Source organism: Lolium rigidum, chromosome 4 (genome assembly GCF_022539505.1).
Source record: "Lolium rigidum isolate FL_2022 chromosome 4, APGP_CSIRO_Lrig_0.1, whole genome shotgun sequence".
Classification (NCBI taxonomy): domain Eukaryota; kingdom Viridiplantae; phylum Streptophyta; class Magnoliopsida; order Poales; family Poaceae; genus Lolium; species Lolium rigidum.
In genome coordinates this window covers 199436639-199459333 of record NC_061511.1, presented here as the reverse complement: position 1 = coordinate 199459333, position 22695 = coordinate 199436639, and the positions used below count along the sequence as shown (strand labels likewise).

General features: G+C 44.1%; 1 protein-coding gene across 1 annotated transcript; it reads right to left on the bottom strand.

Annotated features, from left to right (window-relative positions):
• Positions 1-15076: 15076 nt before the first annotated feature.
• On the bottom strand, positions 15077-17554 carry LOC124649060 (SNAP25 homologous protein SNAP33-like). The gene is made up of 5 exons (XM_047188738.1): positions 16778-17554; positions 16104-16197; positions 15842-15969; positions 15635-15732; positions 15077-15369 (listed from the first exon to the last, which is right to left on the bottom strand). Exons 1-5 carry the CDS (start codon positions 17282-17284, stop codon positions 15270-15272), a joined length of 927 nt encoding a protein of 308 aa, XP_047044694.1. The 5' UTR covers positions 17285-17554; the 3' UTR covers positions 15077-15269.
• Between the last annotated feature and the right edge of the window lie 5141 nt (positions 17555-22695).

Below are 22695 nucleotides of genomic sequence, written 5' to 3'. Positions count from 1 at the left end.
TGACTTTCCCGGTCCTCCCGTGCTTCGGTGTATCTTTTGTCTTTCCATACACGTCCAGAAAACCTAGAATATTCACACAAAGATTCTTGGTCAGGTGCATCACGTCGATTGCAGAGCGGACTGATACGTCTCCGACGTATCGATAATTTCTTATGTTCTATGCCATATTATTGATGATACCTACATGTTTTATGCACACTTTATGTCATATTCGTGCATTTTCTGGAACTAACCTATTAACAAGATGCCGAAGTGCCAGTTCTTGTTTTACTGCTTGTTTTTGGTTTCAGAAATCCTAGTAACGAAATATTCTCGGAATTGGACGAAACGAAGACCCAGGGGCCTATTTTGCCACGAACCTTCCGGAAGACCGAAGAGCATACGAAGTGGGGCCACGAGGTGGCGACACCACATGGCGGCGCGGCCAAGGGGGCCCGCGCCGCCCTGTGGTGTGGGCCCCTCGTCAGCCCCCGACTCGCCCTTCCGCCTACTTAAAGCCTCCGTCGCGAAACCCACGAGGCGAAAAACCACGATACGGAAAACCTTCCGAGACGCCGCCGCCGCCGATCCCATCTCGGGGGATTACGGAGATCTCCTCCGGCACCCTGCCGGAGAGGGGATTCATCTCCCGGAGGACTCTACACCGCCATGGTCGCCTCCGGAGTGATGAGTGAGTAGTTCACCCCTGGACTATGGGTCCATAGCGGTAGCTAGATGGTTGTCTTCTCCTCATTGTGCTTCATTGTTGGATCTTGTGAGCTGCCTAACATGATCAAGATCATCTATCCGTAATACTCTATGTTGTGTTTGTCGGGATCCGATGGATAGAGAATACCATGTTATGTTAATTATCAAGTTATTACATATGTGTTGTTTATGATCTTGCATGCTCTCCGTTACTAGTAGAGGCTCTGGCCAAGTTTTTGCTTTTAACTCCAAGAGGGAGTATTTATGCTCGATAGTGGGTTCATGCCCGCATTGACACTTGGGACGAGTGACGAAAGTTCTAAGGTTGTGTTGTCTTTGTTGCCACTAGGGATAAAACATTGGCGCTATGTCCAGAGGATGTAGTTGTTGATTACATTACGCACCATACTTAATGCAATTGTTCGTTGCTTTGCAACTTAATACTTGGAAGGGGTTCGGACGATAACCTGAAGGTGGACTTTTTAGGCATAGATGCAGTTGGATGGCGGTCTATGTACTTTGTCGTAATGCCCAATTAAATCTCACTATACTTATCATGTCATGTATGTGCATTGTTATGCCCTCTCTATTTGTCAATTGCCCGACTGTAATTTGTTCACCCAACATGCTTTTATCTTATGGGAGAGACACCTCTAGTGAACTGTGGACCCCGGTCCATTCTTTTAATACTTGAAATACAAATCTCGCTGCAATACTTGTTTTCTCGTTTTCTCCGCAAACAATCATCTTCCACACAATACGGTTAATCCTTTGTTACAGCAAGCCGGTGAGATTGACAACCTCACCTGTTTCGTTGGGGCAAAGTACTTTGGTTGTGTTGTGCGGGTTCCACGTTGGCGCCGGAATCTCCGGTGTTGCGCCGCACTACATCCCGCCGCCATCAACCTTCAACGTGCTTCTTGACTCCTACTGGTTCGATTAAACCTTGGTTTCTTACGAGGAAACTTGCCGCTGTGCGCATCACACCTTCCTCTTGGGGTTCCCAACGGACGTGTCAACTACACGCATCAAGCAAATTTACGGCGCCGTTGCCGGGGAGATCAAGACACGCTGCAAGGGGAGTCTCCACTTCTCAATCTCTTTACTTTGTTTTTGTCTTGTTTTATTTTATTTACTACTTTGTTTGCTGCACTTATATCAAAACACAAAAAAATTAGTTGCTAGTTTTACTTTATTTACTTGTCTTGCACTCTATATCAAAAACACAAAAAAATTAGTTTACTTGCATTTACTTTATCTAGTTTGCTTTATTTACTACTGCTAAAATGGCTACCCCTGAAAATACTAAGTTGTGTGACTTCACTAGCACAAATAATAATGATTTCCTATGCACACCTATTGCTCCACCTGCTACTACAGCAGAATTCTTTGAAATTAAGCCTGCTTTACTTAATCTTGTCATGAGAGAGCAATTTTCTGGTGTTAGTTCTGATGATGCTGCTTGCCCATCTCAATAATTTTGTTGAACTATGTGAAATGCAAAAATATAAAGATGTAGATGGTGACATTATAAAATTAAAATTGTTCCCTTTCTCATTAAGAGGAAGAGCTAAAGATTGGTTGCTATCTCTCGCCTAAGAATAGTATTGATTCATGGACTAAATGCAAGGATGCTTTTATTGGTAGATATTATCCCCCTGCTAAAATTATATCTTTGAGGAGTAGCATAATGAATTTTAAACAATTGGATAATGAACATGTTGCTCAAGCTTGGGAAAGAATGAAATCTCTAGTTAAAAATTGCCCAACCCATGGATCGACTACTTGGATGATCATCCAAACCTTCTATGCGAGGACTAAATTTTTCTTCGCGGAATTTATTGGATTCAGCTGCTTGGAGGTACCTTTATGTCCATCACTCTTGGTGAAGCAACAAAGCTTCTTGATAATATGATGGTTAATTACTCTGAATGGCACACGGAAAGAGCTCCACAAGGTAAGAAGGTAAATTCTGTTGAAGAATCCTCTTCCTTGAATGATAAGGTTGATGCTATTATGTCTATGCTTGCGAATGATAGGACTAATGTTGATCCTAATAATGTTCCATTAGCTTCATTGGTTGCCCAAGAAGAACATGTTGATGTAAACTTCATTAAAAATAATAATTTCAACAACAATGCTTATCGGAACAATTCTAGTAATAACTATAGGCCATATCCTTATAATAATGGTAACGGTTATGCTAATTCTTATGGGAATTCTTACAACAATAATAGGAATACACCCCCTGGACTTGAAGCCATGCTTAAAGAATTTATTAGTACACAAACTGCCTTTAACAAATCTGTTGAGGAAAAGCTCAATAAAATTGATATTCTTGTTTCTAGAGTTGATAGTCTTGCCTCTGGTGTTGATCTTTTAAAATCGAAAGTAGGGATATTGAAAATAAAATTGTTATTACAGCAAATGCCATCCAAGTTAGAATTAATGAGAATATAAGATTAATGGCTGAACTGCGTGCTAGGTGGGATAGAGAAGAAAATGAAAAACTAGCTAAAAAGGAAAATGTAGCTAAAGTTTGGACTATTACCACCACTAGCAATGCTAATGATTCATATGTTGCTGCACCTCCTACTATCAATGGTAAAATAATTGGTGTTGGCAATGCTTCTACTCCTAGTGCAAAGCGCGCAAAATTACTGAAGCTGCTAAAGCTGCTGAAGCGCTTGTGATAAAACTGCTGAAATTTTTTCCAACCTTGGGGATGATAATCCCATTGCTTTAGATTGTAATGATTTAGATTTTGATGATTGCCACATCTCTGAAGTTATAAAGTTCTTGCAAAAACTTGCTAAAAGTCCTAATGCTAGCGCTGTAAACTTGGCTTTCACAAAACATATTACAAATGCTCTCATAAAAGTTAGAGAAGAGAAACTAAAACTTGAAACTTCTATTCCTAGAAAGCTAGAGGATGGTTGGGAGCCCATCATTAAAATGAGAGTCAAAGATTTTGATTGTAATGCTTTATGTGATCTTGGTGCAAGTATTTACGTTATGCCTAAAAAAGTCTATGATATGCTTGACTTGCCACCATTGAAAAATTGTTATTTGGATGTTAATCTCGTTGATAATGCTAAAAAGAAACCTTTGGGGAAGGTTGATAATGTTCATATTATGGTTAACAATAACCTTGTCCCCGTTGATTTTGTTGTCTTGGATATTGAATGCAATGCATCTTGTCCCATTATATTGGGAAGACCTTTTCTTCGAACCGTTGGTGCTACTATTGATATGAAGGAAGGTAATATTAAATATCAATTTCCTCTCAAGAAAGGTATGGAACACTTCCCTAGAAAGAGAATGAAGTTACCTTATGATTATATTATTAGAACAAATTATGATGTTGATGCTTCGTCTCTCGATGTTACTTGAGTTACACTTTACGCGCCTAGGCTGAAAGGCGTTAAGAAAAGCGCTTATGGGAGACAACCTATGTTTTTACTCCAGTATTTTTGTTTTATATTTGTGTCTTGGAAGTTGTTTACTACTGTATCAACCTCTCCTTATCTTAGTTTTGAGTTTTGTTGTGCCAAGTAAAGTCTTTGATAGTAAAGTAAGTACTAGATTTGGATTACTGCGCAGTTCCAGATTTCTTTACTGTCACGAATCTGGGTCTACCTCCCTGTAGGTAGCTCAGAAAATTAAGACAATTTACGTGCATGATCCTCAGATATGTACGCAACTTTCATTAAATTTGAGCATTTTCATTTGAGCAAGTATGGTGGCCTAATAAAATCCATCTTTACGGACTGTTCTGTTTTGACAGATTCTGCCTTTTATTTCGCATTGCCTCTTTTGCTATGTTAGATGAATTTCTTTGATCCATTAATGTCCAGTAGCTTTATGCAATGTCCAGAAGTGTTAAGAATGATTTTGTCACCTCTGAACATGTGAATTTTTATTATGCACTAACCCTCTAATGAGTTGTTTCGAGTTTGGTGTGGAGGAAGTTTTCAAGGATCAAGAGAGGAGAATGATGCAATATGATCAAGGAGAGTGAAAGCTCTAAGCTTGGGGATGCCCCGGTGGTTCACCCCTGCATATTCTAAGAAGAATCAAGCGTCTAAGCTTGGGGATGCCCAAGGCATCCCCTTCTTCATCGACAACATTATCAGGTTCCTCCCCTGAAACTATATTTTTATTCCGTCACATCTTATGTACTTTGCTTGGAGCGTCGGTTTTTTTGTTTTGTTTTGTTTGAATAAAATGGATCCTAGAATTCACTTTATGGGAGAGAGACACGCTCCGCTGTAGCATATGGACAAGTATGTCCTTAGGCTCTACTCATAGTATTCATGGCGAAGTTTCTTCTTCGTTAAATTGTTATATGGTTGGAATTGGAAAATACTACATGTAGTAACTCTAAAATGTCTTGGATAATTTGATACTTGGAAATTGTTGTGCTCATGTTTAAGCTCTTGCATCATATACTTTGCACCCATTAATGAAGAAACACTTAGAGCTTGCTAATTTGGTTTGCATATTTGGTTTCTCTAGAGTCTAGATAATATCTAGTATTGAGTTTTGAACAACAAGGAAGACGGTGTAGAATCTTATGATGTTTACAATATGTCTTTGATGTGAGTTTTGCTGCACCGTTCGTCCTTGTGTTTGTTTCAAATAACCTTGCTAGCCTAAACCTTGTATCGAGAGGGAATACTTCTCATGCATCCAAAATACTTGAGCCAACCACTATGCCATTTGTGTCCACTATACCGACCTACTACATGGCATTTTTTCCGCCATTCCAAAGTAAATTGCTTGAGTGCTACCTTAAAAATTCCATCATTCACCTTTGCAATATATAGCTCATGGGACAAATAGCTTAAAAACTATTGTGGTATTGAATATGTACTTATGCACTTTATCTCTTATTAAGTTGCTTGTTGTGCGATAACCGTGCTTATGGGGACGCCATCAACTATTCTTTGTTGAATATCATGTGAGTTGCTATGCATGTCCGTCTTGTCTGAAGTAAGAGAGATCTACCACCTTTATGGTTGGAGCATGCATATTGTTAGAGAAGAACTTTGGGCCGCTAACTAAAGCCATGATTCATGGTGGAAGTTTCAGTCTTGGACATATATCCTCAAATCTCATATGAGAATAATAATTGTTGCCACATGCTTATGCATTAAAGAGGAGTCCATTATCTGTTGTCCATGTTGTCCCGGTATGGATGTCTAAGTTGAGAATAATCAAAAGCGAGAAATCCAAAATGCGAGCTTTCTCCTTAGACCTTTGTACAGGCGGCATGGAGGTACCCCATTGTGACACTTGGTTAAAACATGTGCATTGCAAAGATCCGGTAGTCCAAGCTAATTAGGACAAGGTGCGGGCACTATTAGTATACTATGCATGAGGCTTGCAACTTGTAAGATATAATGTACATAACTCATATGCTTTATTACTACCGTTGACAAAATTGTTTCATGTTTTCAAAATAAAAGCTCTAGCACAAATATAGCAATCGATGCTTTCCTCTTTGAAGGACCACTCTTTTACTTTTATGTTGAGTCGGTTCACCTATCTCTCTCCACCTCAAGAAGCAAACACTTGTGTGAACTGTGCATTGATTCCTACATACTTGCATATTGTACTTGTTATATTACTCTATGTTGACAATTATCCATGAGATATACATGTTACAAGTTGAAAGCAACCGCTGAAACTTAATCTTCCTTTGTGTTGTTTCAATACCTTTACTTTGATTTATTGCTTTATGAGTTAACTCTTATGCAAGACTTATTAATGCTTGTCTTGAAGTACTATTCATGAAAAGTCTTTGCTTTATGATTCACTTGTTACTCATGTCATTACCATTGTTTTGATCGCTGCATTCACTACATATGTTTACAAATAGTATGATCAAGGTTATGATGGCATATCACTTCAGAAATTATCTTTGTTATCGTTTTACCTGCTCGGGACGAGCGAGAACTAAGCTTGGGGATGCTTGATACGTCTCCGACGTATCGATAATTTCTTATGTTCTATGCCATATTATTGATGATACCTACATGTTTTATGCACACTTTATGTCATATTCGTGCATTTTACGGAACTAACCTATTAACAAGATGCCGAAGTGCCGGTTCTTGTTTTCGCTGTTTTTGGTTTCAGAAATCCTAGTAACGAAATATTCTCGGAATTGGACGAAACGAAGACCCAGGGGCCTATTTTGCCACGAACCTTCCGGAAGACCGAAGAGCATACGAAGTGGGGCCACGAGGTGGCGACACCACATGGCGGCGCGGCCAAGGGGGCCCGCGCCGCCCTGTGGTGTGGGCCCCTCGTCGGCCCCCGACTCGCCCTTCCGCCTACTTAAAGCCTCCGTCGCGAAACCCCCGAGGCGAAAAACCACGATACGGAAAACCTTGCGAGACGCCGCCGCCGCCGATCCCATCTCGGGGGATTACGGAGATCTCCTCCGGCACCCTGCCGGAGAGGGGATTCATCTCCCGGAGGACTCTACACCGCCATGGTCGCCTCCGGAGTGATGAGTGAGTAGTTCACCCCTGGACTATGGGTCCATAGCAGTAGCTAGATGGTTGTCTTCTCCTCATTGTGCTTCATTGTTGGATCTTGTGAGCTGCCTAACATGATCAAGATCATCTATCTGTAATACTCTATGTTGTGTTTGTCGGGATCCGATGGATAGAGAATACCATGTTATGTTAATTATCAAGTTATTACATATGTGTTGTTTATGATCTTGCATGCTCTCCGTTACTAGTAGAGGCTCCGGCCAAGTTTTTGCTTTTAACTCCAAGAGGGAGTATTTATGCTCGATAGTGGGTTCATGCTGCATTGACACCCGGGACGAGTGACGAAAGTTCTAAGATTATGTTGTCTTGTTGCCACTAGGGATAAAACATTGGCGCTATGTCCGAGGATGTAGTTGTTGATTACATTACGCACCATACTTAATGCAATTGTCCGTTGCTTTGCAACTTAATACTTGGAAGGGGTTCGGACGATAACCTGAAGGTGGAATTTTTAGGCATAGATGCGGTTGGATGGCGGTCTATGTACTTTGTCGTAATGCCCAATTAAATCTCACTATACTTATCATGTCATGTATGTGCATTGTTATGCCCTCTCTATTTGTCAATTGCCCGACTGTAATTTGTTCACCCAACATGCTTTTATCTTATGGGAGAGACACCTCTAGTGAGCTGTGGACCCCGGTCCATTCTTTTAATACTGAAATACAAATCTGCTTGCAATACTTGTTTTACTTGTTTTCTCTGCAAACAATCATCTTCCACACAATACGGTTAATCCTTTGTTACAGCAAGCCGGTGAGATTGACAACCTCACTTGTTTCGTTGGGGCAAAGTACTTTGGTTGTGTTGTGCAGGTTCCACGTTGGCGCCGGAATCTCCGGTGTTGCGCCGCACTACATCCCGCCGCCATCAACCTTCAACGTGCTTCTTGACTCCTACTGGTTCGATTAAACCTTGGTTTCTTACTGAGGGAAACTTGCCGTTGTGCGCATCACACCTTCCTCTTGGGGTTCCCAACGGACGTGTCAACTACACGCATCACGGACTTCCAGGACTTTCCAATATTCTAGCTCCCAAAAAAGAGATTTCTTCTTCCACATGGGCGCGTGTCCGTCATCGTCTTTCGGAACAGGTCGACTGCCTGGACCCTTTCCAAAGATAACATTTAAATCCTTGACCATGTCAAATATATCAGCACCACTACGGGGACGAGGCTTCGGACGGCGGTCAGCCTCGCCATCGAAATGCTTGCCTTTTTTCCATAAGGGATGCTTGCGCGGAAGGAAACGACGATTGAACGGGTACACAACTTTTCTGCTTTTTCCCAAATATTTACTTTCGGTCTCATCTAAACGAGTGTGTGCATGCATTGTATCCTTTGTTCGTCTGTCACGAAATGTTACTAAGAGCAGGCCTATCATTGATGGTTACGAATAGCAATGCTCGTAGGTCAAATTCTTGCTCGGTGTGCTCATCCCACACACGTACACCTGGTTTGGCCCACAACTCCAAAAGTTCATCGACTAATGGCCTTAGGTACACATCAATGTCGTTGCCCGGTTGCTTTGGGCCTTGGATAAGCATTGGCATCATAATGAACTTCCGCTTCATGCACAACCAAGGAGGAAGGTTGTAGATACATAGAGTCATCGGCCAGGTGCTTGTGACTGCAGCTCTGCTCCCCAAAAGGATTCATGCCATCTGTACTTAGACCAAAGTATAAGTTCCTTGCTCCACCTGCAAAATCCGGGAACTCTCTCTTGATGTTTCTCCACTGTTAACCATCAGCGGGGTGCCACAACATCGCGTCTTTCTTACGTTCTTCCATGTGCCATCGCAACAACTTGACATGCTCTTTGTTTCCGAACAAACGTTTCAACCGTGGTATTATGGGAGCATACCACATCACCTTCGTAGGAACCCTCTTTCTGGGTGGCTCGCCCTCAACATCACCAGGGTCATCTTTTCGATCTTATACCGCAATGCACCGCATATCGGGCATTTATTCAAATTCTCGTACTTCTCACCGCGGTAGAGGATACGATCAATAATGCATGCATGTATCTTACGCACATCTAATCCTAGAGGGCGAGACAAGCTTCTTTGCTTCATATGTACTTGACGGGCAATTCGTTATTTCTTGGAAACAGACTTCTTTAATATTATCATCAATTTCTCAAATCCCGAGTTAGTCACACCGACCTCTGCCTTCCATTTCAGCAATTCCAATATGCTACCCGAGTTTTCTATGTCCATCTTCACAACCTGGGTACAACAATTTGTGGTGGTCCTCTAACATCTTGTCGAACTGCAACCTCTCCTTATCCGTGGCACGGTCTCTTCTTGCATCGAAATGGCCCGACGAAGATCATCATCAACAGGATCATCGATGCCTGTTCTTCACCTCCTTCTTCTTCATTGTCGTCCATTGCGGTATCATCGCATTCGAGAGAACATAGATCGGTACTGGTCATCGTTATCTTCTTCTTCATCGCCGTCTTCCATCATAACCCCTTCTTCTCCGTGCTTGGTCCAAACATTATAGCTGGACATGAATCCAAACCGAAGCAAGTGGCTCTTAATGTCTCTTGAGCAAGAGTAATCCTTCTCATTCTTACATTTCAGACATGGACAACACATAAAACCTTGCTTCGACTTGTTGGCCTCGGCCACAAGCGGGAAAGAATTCACGCCCTCTCCGAAAGCGGGAGCACATCGGTTACCGTACATCCATGGATGACTCATCTGCATCATAAGTGTATCGGATGCAATCACCTTGCTAAAATTAGTATTGTACGGACTATGTATATACGAGAAAATAGTTGCTAACCTTTTAGGATCAAAAAGAGGAGAAATCTTATCAAATAAAATCAAGTGGCATCCCTCACAAGCATTCCATCAAACACCTCTTGTGCACATGAAGAAAAAATGAGCTAGCATACACCTCCACCTTTCACCACCAAGGAAAAAAATGTATGGAGGTGGGGGGGGGGCTGGCTGCGTGTATATATAGGCATGGCCCTTTTGTCGTGGGCCGTATAACGACCCGCGACAAAAGGGGTGCTGGCAGGAGGCGCCAGAGCCCAGACCCCTTTTGTCGCGGGTTGTGATACGGCCCGCGATAAAAGGGCGCGATAAAAGACCCGGCTCGCTCCAAATGGTTTCGGGGCGACGTGGCCAGGCCATTTGTCGCGGGTGCAGGCGCGCCCGCGACAAAAGGCTCCCACGAAAGCCCTGTTTTCCACTAGTGTCTGCAACACGTGGGAAAAGCGATATGTATTCCTTTTCGACACTAGATCGTGTAAAGGTAAATGTCTCCTAGAGGACTAATAGATGAGATTGCCACGATACAATATTTGGAGACCTAGTGTGTATCTTCTTGTGTTAGGAACTTCCCCAATCAACATCAAAACAAGCGACGGGAGAATGATATGAGATGGAGCAATTTGCATGACATTATCAATTGTGCCTTTGACGTACCAAATGATTCATTTGACAAGACTGAAATAAGCATATTTGTGGGCATGCGTAAAAAGATATGCATGTTGTATGACATATGAGAGATCATGTCGAGTGATAGGTAGGTAATGCAAAGCACAAATGAGACTACGATATTGGGTAGGATTATCGAAGGGTTTGACGCCATGTCGAGAAAGTTTAGATTCGAAACAGGTAGGTGTTTGATAACATTATAATTGTCCATGGCAATGCGGTGGATAATGTCCACTGCATATGGCATTGAGAAAGAAGAGGGCCGGAGGTAGACCGCGTGACAGATATGCCAAAAAATGTGAAAGGGGTCCAATATCAGTCATCGAAAATTCCAGTTCTAAAGATGTGATGATTTGGCTAAGGAAGTGACAAAGCGATATCATCTTGATTATGTCATCAACATATAACAAAAAAATAGGCACATGCGTGGGAAAAATTTGATGATAAATAGAGATGTTACACACTTTGATGCTACAGAACCCAAAGAGGTGAAACATTGAAACTGTGCACCGGGAGGTTTTCTAAGGCTAGTCATAGTGGGGAGTAACTTAGACTAGCAACTTATAGTGGGAGTAACTTAGGTAGTAACATCATAGTGGGAGTAACTTAGGTAGTAACATCACACACTTCAAGGTGTTTTGGTGACATGACATAGCAATAAATGAAGAAAGCGAGGGAGGTGGTAACTAGCTATGTTACCATAACATCACACATCCCAAGATAAAATGAGTCTACAAACTAATAAATGAGACTTTGCATGATACCATCTCTAAGTTGCTTTCCACTATGAAGGTAGTAACATGGACTAGTAACCTATGCATGACACCACCTCATGTTACTCCCCACTATGAGCAGTCTAAACCATACAAATACTTTTGTTGGAACGTGAGTCGGAGCATGTATGTCTACAACCCTAACGGTCGTGGACCATATGCCGTTTCAGCTAGATTGTAAAGTAGGAAATTCAATTCGGCTCCCGGGTGCGTATGCACCCTCTACCACAAAATCATATTTCAAAATGTTGAAAATTTTTAACAAATTTTTTTACATGTACATCTTCATAATATATGTTCGTTCGTCAAGTTTCACGAAAAACCAATATATTTTGTGGTCTATATAAAAAAGAGAAAACTTATCTTGTGAAAAGCATTATTTTTAGCACTGAGTTTTGTCTTTTTTACACACGTCACATGATAAGTCGATATTTTATGAAACAACTTTGTAAGCGTGTAGCACGAGAAGATTTACATGCGAATTTTTAGTTTTAATTTTTTTGAAATTCAAAATATGTGTAAGATGGATTTCAAAATAGAGGGAGCATATGCTCCCATGTTCCAAAACACCACTCCCAAGCGTTTTGTATCTTCTTGATGAATGGATCAAGAGGAGGAGCCATCAATAGAGAGGACAACCCCAATGGTGCAGGACTCCATAACCGGGCGAGGCATTTTGTAGTGGATGCGATGCTCCTGAGAGAAACCTCCTATGACCCATCAAACATTGTAACGTGTGAGAGTGCCATCATACTACTACTTATACCGCTAACAATGTTGGCACCAGAAGTCTAGGAGGAAGACAAGACCCCACAACTCGTTCTGAATCAAAGCATCATATCCGAGTTGTGCATGGCACCTGACCTGCTCAATGCTGGTGTTTAGAGCATCTCCACTCGTCCCCCCGACGAGGCCCCCGAGCGACGTTTTTTCCATCCGGACGGCGAAATTCAGCCCAGTCGCGCCCCCGGTTCCTCGTTTTCGTCCGGATTTGGCCCTTAATCCATCCGGCGAGCCCACGCCACCCCGGCCCCCGGGGCGCGCTCGGGGACTCCGGACGAAACGAAAGCGCGCGAAACGGCGTGTGGACCCGCGTAGTCGGCGGCCGGAAAACCAAATCCTGTGATTTTCCCTCCAATTTGCTTGCATTTCCCCATTCCCTCCAATTTGCTTGCATATCCCCATTCTCTCCCGCCGAAATCCCCCAATCTCGTCGTCTTCCGGCTCCGAGTTCCTGGCGGCGTCTTCTCGTCCACCACCACTCTCCTCCTCGTCTTCTCGTCCACCACAATGCCGCCGAAGGCGCCGGCGAGGAAGATGCGGAAGAAGAAGACGAAACCGCCGGGCATGTCGAACGCCGAGTGGGCGGCGGACGAGAAACGGCGCGACGTGGAAACAAGCGCCGGGCGGAGAGGGTGAAAAGAGCCGCCGCCAAGAGGTCGGCGGAGGCGGCCCAAGACGAACACTTGAGGTTAATCAGCATGGCCTATAGCGGCGGCGTGTTCCCCGGCCAATGGCCGACGCAAGGTACAACAAGTTCCCCGTCTTCCTTCTCGCCTTCGCTGTACTCGCCGTCGCCGACTGCCGTGTTCCAAGAGGGCGCCTACGTCCAACCGTCCAAGCCCACACCGTCGCCGCCCGAGCTTGACGTCGGCGGCGGCGGTGGCCTGTTCGAGGGCACCTCGCCGGCCCTGCGACGAGGGCCGCTCGCGTTCGGTGCGATGGCGGCGCCGAACGAAGAGGAGATCCACGAGATGATCACCTCCGGCTCCGCCGCCGCCGCTGCGAGCCCGGGGTTCTTCATGACCGCCGCCGCTGCGTGCCGGGGTTCTTCACGCAAGAGGAGACGAGGGCGACGGCAGCCGTGGCGGCGCGCAACGAGCATCGGGAGGATGTTGCCGACGGAAGCCAAGCCGTCGAAGAAGAAGGCGAGGAAGAAGAAGAGCCAAGCGAAGCCGCCGCCAACTCTGTCGAAGGGGAAGAAGAAGAGGAAGAAGGACTCGCCACCGCCGAACCGCGTATCAAATGGACGCCGAAGGAAGAGGAGTGCCTCGCCGAAGCTTGGATGACCGTGTCCACGAACGGCATAATCGGGGCCAATCGGTCGTTCGACACATACTGGTTTCGAGTGAGGCGAGGCGTACGAGGAACGCAAGCTCGTCGATCCCTACTTCAACAAGACGAACATGAACGTGTACCGGGGAGACAAGGCAATGGCCACCCATTGGGGGATCATGCGGACGGCGTGCAGCAAATGGCACGGCGTACGGGAGGAGATCGACAAACGGCCGATCGGCGGCCACGACTTGGAGCAAAGGGTATGATCCGCCGGCCCTACACCACCGAGGTACATCGTCGTTAGCTGACCCGTATCGCCGTGCTCTTTTTTCCCCAGCTGCGCCGAGCTTTGGACATGTACACGGACGACACCGGCCTGCGGTTCAAGTTCCTCAACGTCTACGCCCGGCTCGAGAAGTGCGAGAAGTGGAAGGAAGTTCGCACGTCCCTCTCGAAAAGCAAGACCGAGCGAGTACAACCCCGACGCTCCGCGCCGGCTTGCGCGGCGGAAGGGCGCCCGAGCTCGGCCGGAAGAAGCAGAAAGAGCTCAAACGGACGGACAATCCCGCCGACGGGATGCGGGCGTCGATCGACAAGTGCTTGGGCCGACTTGAGATCGCACGCCGACGGGAGGAACGACAAGTTCGACGGCAGGTGGCGGGAGATGCTCGCCAACCAAGGCGCCCGGATCGCCTCGCCGAAGACGACGGTGGCGGCGAAGAAGAGGAACACGGACTTGGCGTTCCTCATGGGCGGCGGCGACATGGAACCGATGGACGAGGAGACGAGGAATTGGTACCGGGGCCACCGCAACGACATCCTCCGAGCCACTACGTCGTCTCCGCCGGCTCCTACCTCGTCTACCTCACCATCTACCTCGTCGACTGCGGGCTGCTTCGACGTCCACTGCCGCCGCTGCTTCATCGTCGCCCGCCGCTGCTTCGGCGTGTGAGGAACTGGTCCGTCGGACACCGCCGTGCCGGCCGGGACTGCCGACGAGCTCTGTCTCCGTGTAATTTCCCTCCGATCGCCGATCCGTGGCTGATCCTTTTGCTCCTTTTGCCGATCAACTGCCCGTACTTGTAGCGCGGGACGGCGATTTGTTTGAATTTAAACTCTATCCGCCGAACTCCGGGTGGACGACTGGAAATATGGTACTCCCCACGACTTAATTTCGTCCAATCCGGCGATAGTTTCGTCCGGATTTGGGCGTGGGGAGCGCCAACGAGTGGGGATGCTCTTAAGTGCTGCAAGGTAGGCAAGGTGGTGGAGATATCGTTGGTGAACTGAGGAGCAAGTTAGACTCAAAGTTGCTTTTAAAATTATTAGTCAGAACATGCTCGTGCAAGATTCAAAATATAATCGTTTTTTCTTGAGATCCCAAAATATTATCGTTAGTTAGTTAAAAAGGGATCTTGATCTGGAATCTCAGTTTGAAAGTAATGCCTTTTTGAAATTTTAGAACAGTTTTGCATGTCGCTCAGCAAATGTACTAACTGCAACATAGAGGGTGTTCTACTGTCTATCGCATATATGTACACAATAACAGTTACGGTATATTGTCATTCCAGAATAAACTCAATAATTCCTCCGTCATCTCCCCCAACCAAAACCATACTGATCAGAGTCTTATGCACAAAATGGCCTGAAATAACGACCCACAAAACGAACTGCGGATGATAAAGAAAGTGTCACAGGAATCCTCCACTAACAATAACACAATTTTCATCTATCTCCCAAGCAGACGGCGGGTTCGAGTGTTTGCCCCCTTGACCCTGTAGTTAAGTTCGTCGAAGTCCTTCTCTGCATGACCCAAGTCGCTTGTTTGCCTGAAACCAACCAATGTACAAAAGAGCATGTCACGACTTAGCATGTGTAAATCTTACACCCTGAAGCATAAATCAACAATGCTAAAATATAACTACAGAAATGTTCCACTAGATATCGACACTTCTGAATGGTAACTCTGATATTTGGAGAATAAAGTGCTATGGATAAGAAATAAAATATATTTTGTACAACATTAACAAGATAGGGAAAATGCATATTAGGTTGTGATCTGCAAGTAAGAATAGTAAAGTGTGAGGCATTTACCTGCCAATCTCAGATCCCATGTCAACGGCCATGCCTTTCAGCTCCGTCAATATGTCGCTGAGATCAGATAGGGCATCGTCCTGCTTTGCCTTCTCCACCTGACGAGATGAACCAGACCATCAGAAAATATGTAATGTCGACATAGTATCACTCCCGGACATGAATCCAGAACAGGAAATTTGAGGTATTCATAGAAATTCTATGTACCTCAACTTTCTGGAGCCCTGTCATAGGTTCAGATAGGGCTTCTCGTGATTTGGACCGACGTGGACGGCCCGTCAGCCCCAAATTCTGCCTTTGCTCCAAATGGTTGCCCTTGCGTATGAAGGAATCGTCTGCATCCATGCCATTTCATCCGTTCAGTTACAACTTACAAGTAGCATGGAACGGTGACACCAAGTACAATTTGCTCATGCCAGCAATAATCGTTCTTGTAATCTTGTTTAAGATTTCACTGGAAAGAGTTTACCTCTGGTTAGCATAGGACCCTTGATTGCGCCATTCTTCTTGGGCTTCCACGTCTTGGAAAACAAACCTCCAAGATCCCCTAGCAGCTTTTCCCCCTGAAAATAGGTTTGGCAGAACAAAATGCACCGTCACAAACTGGTTCATCTAAGCAAGGAGCAATTCATCAGCATAAACTCGCGACTTCATGTCTCGATTTAAATTATCCTAAGCAACTAGTTCAAACTTCAAAAAAATTAAAAGCAAATAGTAGTTTCTACGAGTTTGGTAATGTGATCTTTTGAGTAAGCGTAGTTCCACGCTTCCAACAGTGATCTTCGTAGTTCAAAAGTAGAAGTTGTCAACAAAATTGGGATAATCAGTTGACAATATATAACTTTTGCAGTCTTGTTCATCTAAGCAAGGATCAATTTATCAGCATAAACTCGCGACTTCATGTCTCGATTTAAATTATCCTAAGGAACTAGTTGCAGCTTCAGAAATTTCCATAGCTAATAGTACTGCTAGTTTCTAATAGTTTGGTAATGTGATTTTTGGGGGTAAGTTTAGTTCCAAGCTTCCAACAGCGATCTTATCTTAGTTCAGACTTCATAAGAAGATGTCAACAAAATTGGGCTAATCAGTAACGATGTATAACTTGGGAGCTCTAGAAAGGAGAAAGCAAGATCCTGTACATACCCTGGACAGATCCTGGTCGATGTCTTGGGCCATGGCGTGGGTGCGCCTGATCTGCTGGCCCTGCTGGTGGACGGTGACGAGGGTCTTGGACGCGGTCTCCCGCATCTCCTCGGCGATCCTGAGGCATCCGTCGACCCGCTGCGTGGTCTCCTCGGCCTTGTAGGCCGCGTAGCCCTCCAGCTCCTGCACGGACTGGCCGTCCACGCCCCCGGAGTCGCGGAAGTCGTTCCTGTAGCGGCTCCTGGCCGCCGCCGACGAGGAGGAGGAGGAGGAGGCGAGCCCCGACGAGGGCCCGGTCCTCTCCTCGGCGCCGCCGGCGAAGAGGGCGCCCCGCTGGTCGGCGGCCGGGATGGGCGCCGAGGAGGCCCGCGCCGGCGGCCTCTGCTGCGTCGCCCCGCCGTCGTCGGAGTCGGAGTCGAAGGGGTTCCGGGAGGAGGAGGAGCCGTGGCCGTTGCCGGCCGCGGCGGTCTTCTTCTTGGACGTGAAGTAGGACCTGGCGCCGCTCATGGCGAAATTCTTGGGGCCGAAGTGCCGAAGCAAGATCGATTCTTGGGACCTGCGGAGGATTGAGGCGCCGTAGAGCTGGTATGGCAGGGCCTGGAGATTGGGCAAGAACGAGGGGGAGGAGGATAACTTGACAGCGGCGGCTATATAACAGTAGTAAGCAGTAGACCTGGGAAGGAAGGAAGAAGAGGTAAAAAAATGAGGACCCGGTCGATTCAATCGCCACCACCTCCTTCTCCCTTTCCGTCTGTGAAGAACGAGTACCAAGACTTCTTCTTCTTCTCCCTGTCTGCCGGGGAGAAGAAGGGGATGGATGGATTGCGAGAGGAAATTAAAGCCGAAAACTGATTACGTGACTGGTGATGGCATGGTGGTTAATTGTTTAGCCGTGTGGAATTGGTTGCCCGTTCACGATACGCATCTCGCAGGAAGCAGACGCGAAGCTCCGGCCGTGCGCGTTGACGCTCGGAAGAAGAGAGGGTGTGGTTCGCGCGGCCGGCGGTCATGGCTTTCTAGAATCGCCAGCCAAGTTGGCGATGCCCATACGCTGACTCTTCTAAGCTCAAACCGTGGCAATCGGTTCACGTTCACCCTCTCCAAATTTTGGATTTATTGGAGATCACACGGATGGATACCATCGAAATCACTGCCTTTTGTGTCGTGCGAGCTCCGACGGAACATATCCCTAAACTCGTACCGAAAATTACGGCATAAACGACAACAATTACCACATGCAACTTGAACATAATAGATGCATTCAACAACATGACGAACATAAACATGTGTTAGCGATACATGTACTCGGAAAACATGTTGAACAGGTAAACATGACAACAATGTACATATCGATCGTTTGCTCACCAAGCTATATATAGGAGGCTCAGTAGTTATGCTAACACGTCCATGATCATCACAAGTGCCTCTTAACCCAAATTTCGCCACACAACATGCGAAAACGTCCATGAGCTCGGTGAGAAAAATGTCCTAAACAATACAAGGCAGTGTTTGAAAATTTCATGACTTTTAAACAAATTAACAAAAAATAAGGAGGAAGAAGGTACTATAGGACCGCTACTGATAGATATCTATGACCAAGTCATACAGAAAAATAAAATAGAAGAAAAAAAAGTGATTAGAAGAGATGGGCTGGCCCATCTACCGATTGATTTGAGCGAGTCGTACACTGACTTGCTATAGGCGAGATATAGTGTCCACGACTAGTAGCACCTCGACCTGAAGAATGAAAGGCCATCAACCGTAAAACTTCACAATCCGATTTTCCTTTTGTTTTATATTTCTCTTAATCAGAAGGCTAATAGTTGGGAAAGCTAGCAGCCATTACGTATAACCGTGCGGGTTTTATTTTCCAAAATGAAATGCTATTTTATCTAGAGTATTCCACCTTCGTAGTTTTAACATGATATATACAATATGTTGGGATCATGTAAACATGACTACATATATGTTTTATATCCTATGAATGATTTAAATATGGGACCATCCTAATAGAACATTTAATTATAATTTTTTTTGTTAATGAGAAGAAACCTGAATAAAAAAAAAAGTTGTGTCCATCTCTCGATGCACAGACCAGAGTTCCTCTTTTCGAAAAAAAATAGAAAGAAACCTCCAAATATTTGGTATATTCTTGGAGATCCTTGATTAGCATCATTATTATTTTTCTCTAAAACCAACATATGTATGCGCAAAAGATTGCATGTAGGTCATTAATGAACTCACAGTAAAGTCCATAATCTACATTACATGTATCATATAAGGACGGCAAAAAGAAAAAAAACAAATAATTTTCCAAACATTAACATGTAAGTAGAAACAAATTTCAGAAAGTAAAATAATATGTATTGCTTAAGACATGCAATGCTATTTAATTTAGCCAATACTTAGTCTTACTGCATAATTCAATTTATAAATATAGAAAAAGGAAACTTATGTGTGTTTTGTAAGGTCTTGCTGGAATTGTAATAAAAAGTGATAGCTACCAAGACGAAAGAAGTCCACAAACCCCCCTCAGGTTTCAGTTTCCAGACAGAGAACCCCTCAGGTTTCAACTGGACCACTTAACCCCCAGATTTCCATTACCAGTTAATTTACCCCCTCATTCCTTTGATGATTGTTTTGGCTGATCTGGAAGCGGTATTAGTATGTATGAAAAAATAATGGAAGCGGCATTGGTCGCACCCGAGCAACTGGTTGAGTCGCGACCTCTCTCTTATGTTCCTTCACCGCCTGGGACAAGCCTCCGCCGCCCGCGAGAGGAGCTGCTGCCGCTGCCCTTGCATACTCCGGCCGTTTTGGCGCGTCTCGGTGGTGAGGGCGGCGGCCGCGGAGGCGCAGGCGATGGAGATGAAGTTGTACCAGTGTCTCGGTGGCGAGAGGGCAGCGGCCGCGGAGGCATATGCGATGGAGGCGGTCGCCGAAGGTCTTTGATTTGGGAGCAGCGCCCCCTGCCACTTCCTGATTTTAGATGATTTGGGCTGAAGAAGAACATATTTTTTTGAGAATTGGAGGATGCCGTGTAGGGTATGGAGAATAGAAGAATCAAAGGTTGAAGAGTAGATTCAAAGTTGTATTGTCTATAATATAGTGAATCAAAGTTGTATTGTATGGATGTCTAATGTCTGTCTGTAATGTACTCATGAATAGAGATCATTTTTCTGTCCATGTGTAAGACTCAATGTAATAGAGGTTACTTTCTGTCCCTGCGTAATCTGTTGCTTCAAGATTTGGAATAACTGATTTCAGATTTTCGTGAAGTGCTACTGTCAGTTGTGATATTGTCAGTTATTTCACCATTGCGAGTAGATAGAAGTGCTAGTGTCGGTTGTGCCTTAGCTCTAGAAAAATAGTGCTACTGTCAAGTTGGTTCCTGTGTAATCTAATCTCCAGGTTGAGTGCTACTGTAAATTGTGCATTGCTTGAATATTTATTTACAACAGATATAACACAGAGTGTTCTTTACAGCATATGACAGTGAGAGTTTTGTCCGTGTTGAAGCATAAGAAAGTTTAAATTTTGACAGCATATTGGCTGCATACGGGTGCTTTTATTGCTGGAATGTGAGACCATATATACACTGATTTGTGACAACAACTTGAATGCATTTATACAGTAAATATGAGATCATATATACAGTACAAGAAAGGTTTACCGTCATATAACAGAATCACAAAGTGATAAAAAAAATGGAACTTCAGTTTGACAAAAGTGACAAAATGCAGACCAAAAAAGTGACAAAACTGGAACTTGACTACTTTTGTCCATCTCCACCTTCTTCATTTCCGTATAATTACCATTTCAACCTCCCATGCTTTGCTACAGATTCTGTCACCACCTCACACATCGGAATTGTTTGACTTCTTGGAATTTTCGAAGATTGGCTAGCTCCATCATATGAGTTCGTCTGCTTCTTCTTTGGCGGAACAAAAATTCTAGGCTCTTGCCTTGGCTGGACATGCCCTGGAGCTTCTTGTTGGTCATGTCCTGGAGCTTGTTTCTTGGCATGTCATGGAGCTTGCTTCTTGATGGTACTTCTCTTGTCAACATAGAGTACATGCTTCTCTTGCAGCTGGGCATGTTGTTTCTGGGTAGAAGAGCTAGCATGCTGTAAACAAACATTGCATGAGTCAAATAAATATTACAAAGATATTGTTGCATTGTAAGAAGTTAAAATAGAGATATTTCTAATATGGGCTGCTTCTCCATCTCTTTTTTCCTACTTCTCTTGGCTGCTTTCTTCTTTTGGGCCTGTTTAGTCACGACATCTGGATTGCCAATGCACTTTCTTTTGTTATGGTTTTCAGAGCCACACATCGAGCATCTCTGAATGCAACTTTTTCTTGAAATTTTATTTCCTCTAGGCTTCTCCTGCTCTTCCCTCCTTCTCTCGGTCTTAGGCCTTCCTGGCATTTTCATTTTAACTGGTGAAAAAGGCCTAGGACTTGTAGCTACTGGCCAATTCTCATTCCCCTCTACTGGTTGCAATACATGGTTGTATACCTGGTCATACACATCTATCATGTAACAAGGAGCAATGTAATCCTCCAAGTCCTTGTGTGCAGTGTAGATAGCACATATAGCATGGCAACATGGCAAACAGATAGATCCCAATATCTACAGCTGCATGTTTGTATTTCCAAGTTAACAACGAACCTTCTCCAAGTCCCTTCCATTACTTCAAATCCTTGAGTGTCGTTGAACAAAACTTGGCAGATGTTTGATCTTTTCACATTCAGCTTTAGTTTCTTGAAAATGTTTGGGAATATTGTACCACACCCACCTTTTGAATTATCCTTATTCTCTGCTATTCTAGCCATCACCTTTCTCCTGATGATTTCCATGGAAGAAATAATAGGAAAAAATCTCGCTCTCATGATTGCATTGTTGAATAACTCACATAGATTATTTTCCACATAATCACAATAGGAACCAAGCCTAAAAAATGCTCTACACCAATGTTCGGGAGCAGTTTTCATCATATCCTTTGCACCCTGTGGTGTCTTCTGTGCTAGCTTGACCCTATTGTAATTGAACTGATCCCTTTCATATGATTTAGCACAAGCCCAAAACATTTTCTGGAATAGCTTGTCTTTGTGACCAAGTCATACAGAAAAATAAAATAGAAGAAAAAAAAGAAAGTGATTAGAAGAGATGGGCTGGCCCATCTACCGATTGCTTTGAGCGAGTCGTACACCGACTCGCTATAGGCGAGATATAGTGTCTCCGACTAGTAACACCTCGACCTGAAGCATGAAAGGCCATCAACCGTAAAACTTCACAATCCGGTTTTCCTTTTGTTTTATATTTCTCTTAATCAGAAGGCTAATAGTTGGGAAAGCTAGCATCCATTACGTATAACCGTTCATGATTTATTTTCCAAAATGCTATTGTATCTAGAGTATTCCACCTTGGTAGTTTTAACATGATATATATGCTATATGTTGGGATCGTGTAAACATGCCTACATATATGTTTTATATCCTATGAATGATTTAAATATGGGACCATCCTACTAGAACATTTAGTTATAAATTTTGTATTGCTAATGAGAAGAAATCTGAATAACAAAAAGTTGTGTCCATCTCTCAATGCAGGGAGCTTCCGTTCCTCTTTTCGAGGAAAAAAAGAGAGAAAGAAACCTCCAAATAGTAGGTATATTCTTGGAGATCCTTGATTAACATCATCATTATTTCTCTAAAACCAACATATGTACGCGCAAAAGATTGCATGTACGTCATTAATTAACTCACGAGTAAAGTCCATAATCTACATAACCATGTATCATATAAGGACATGAAATCAAAAATAAAAACAAATAATGTCCCAAACATAAACATGTAACTAGAAACAAATTTCGGAAAATAAAATAATATGTATTGTTTAAGAGATGCAATGCT

Bases quoted from the DNA above. Each gene is read 5' to 3' on its own strand.
- LOC124649060 (XM_047188738.1), bottom strand. From the start codon at position 17,284: ATGAGCGGCGCCAGGTCCTACTTCACGTCCAAGAAGAAGACCGCCGCG. The intron at 15,733-15,841 runs GTACATAGAATT...TCATCTCGTCAG, and splicing joins CAGGGCTCCAGAAAGTTGAG to GTGGAGAAGGCAAAGCAGGA. The intron at 15,370-15,634 runs GTAAATGCCTCA...GGTTGGTTTCAG, and splicing joins ATGGGATCTGAGATTGGCAG to GCAAACAAGCGACTTGGGTC.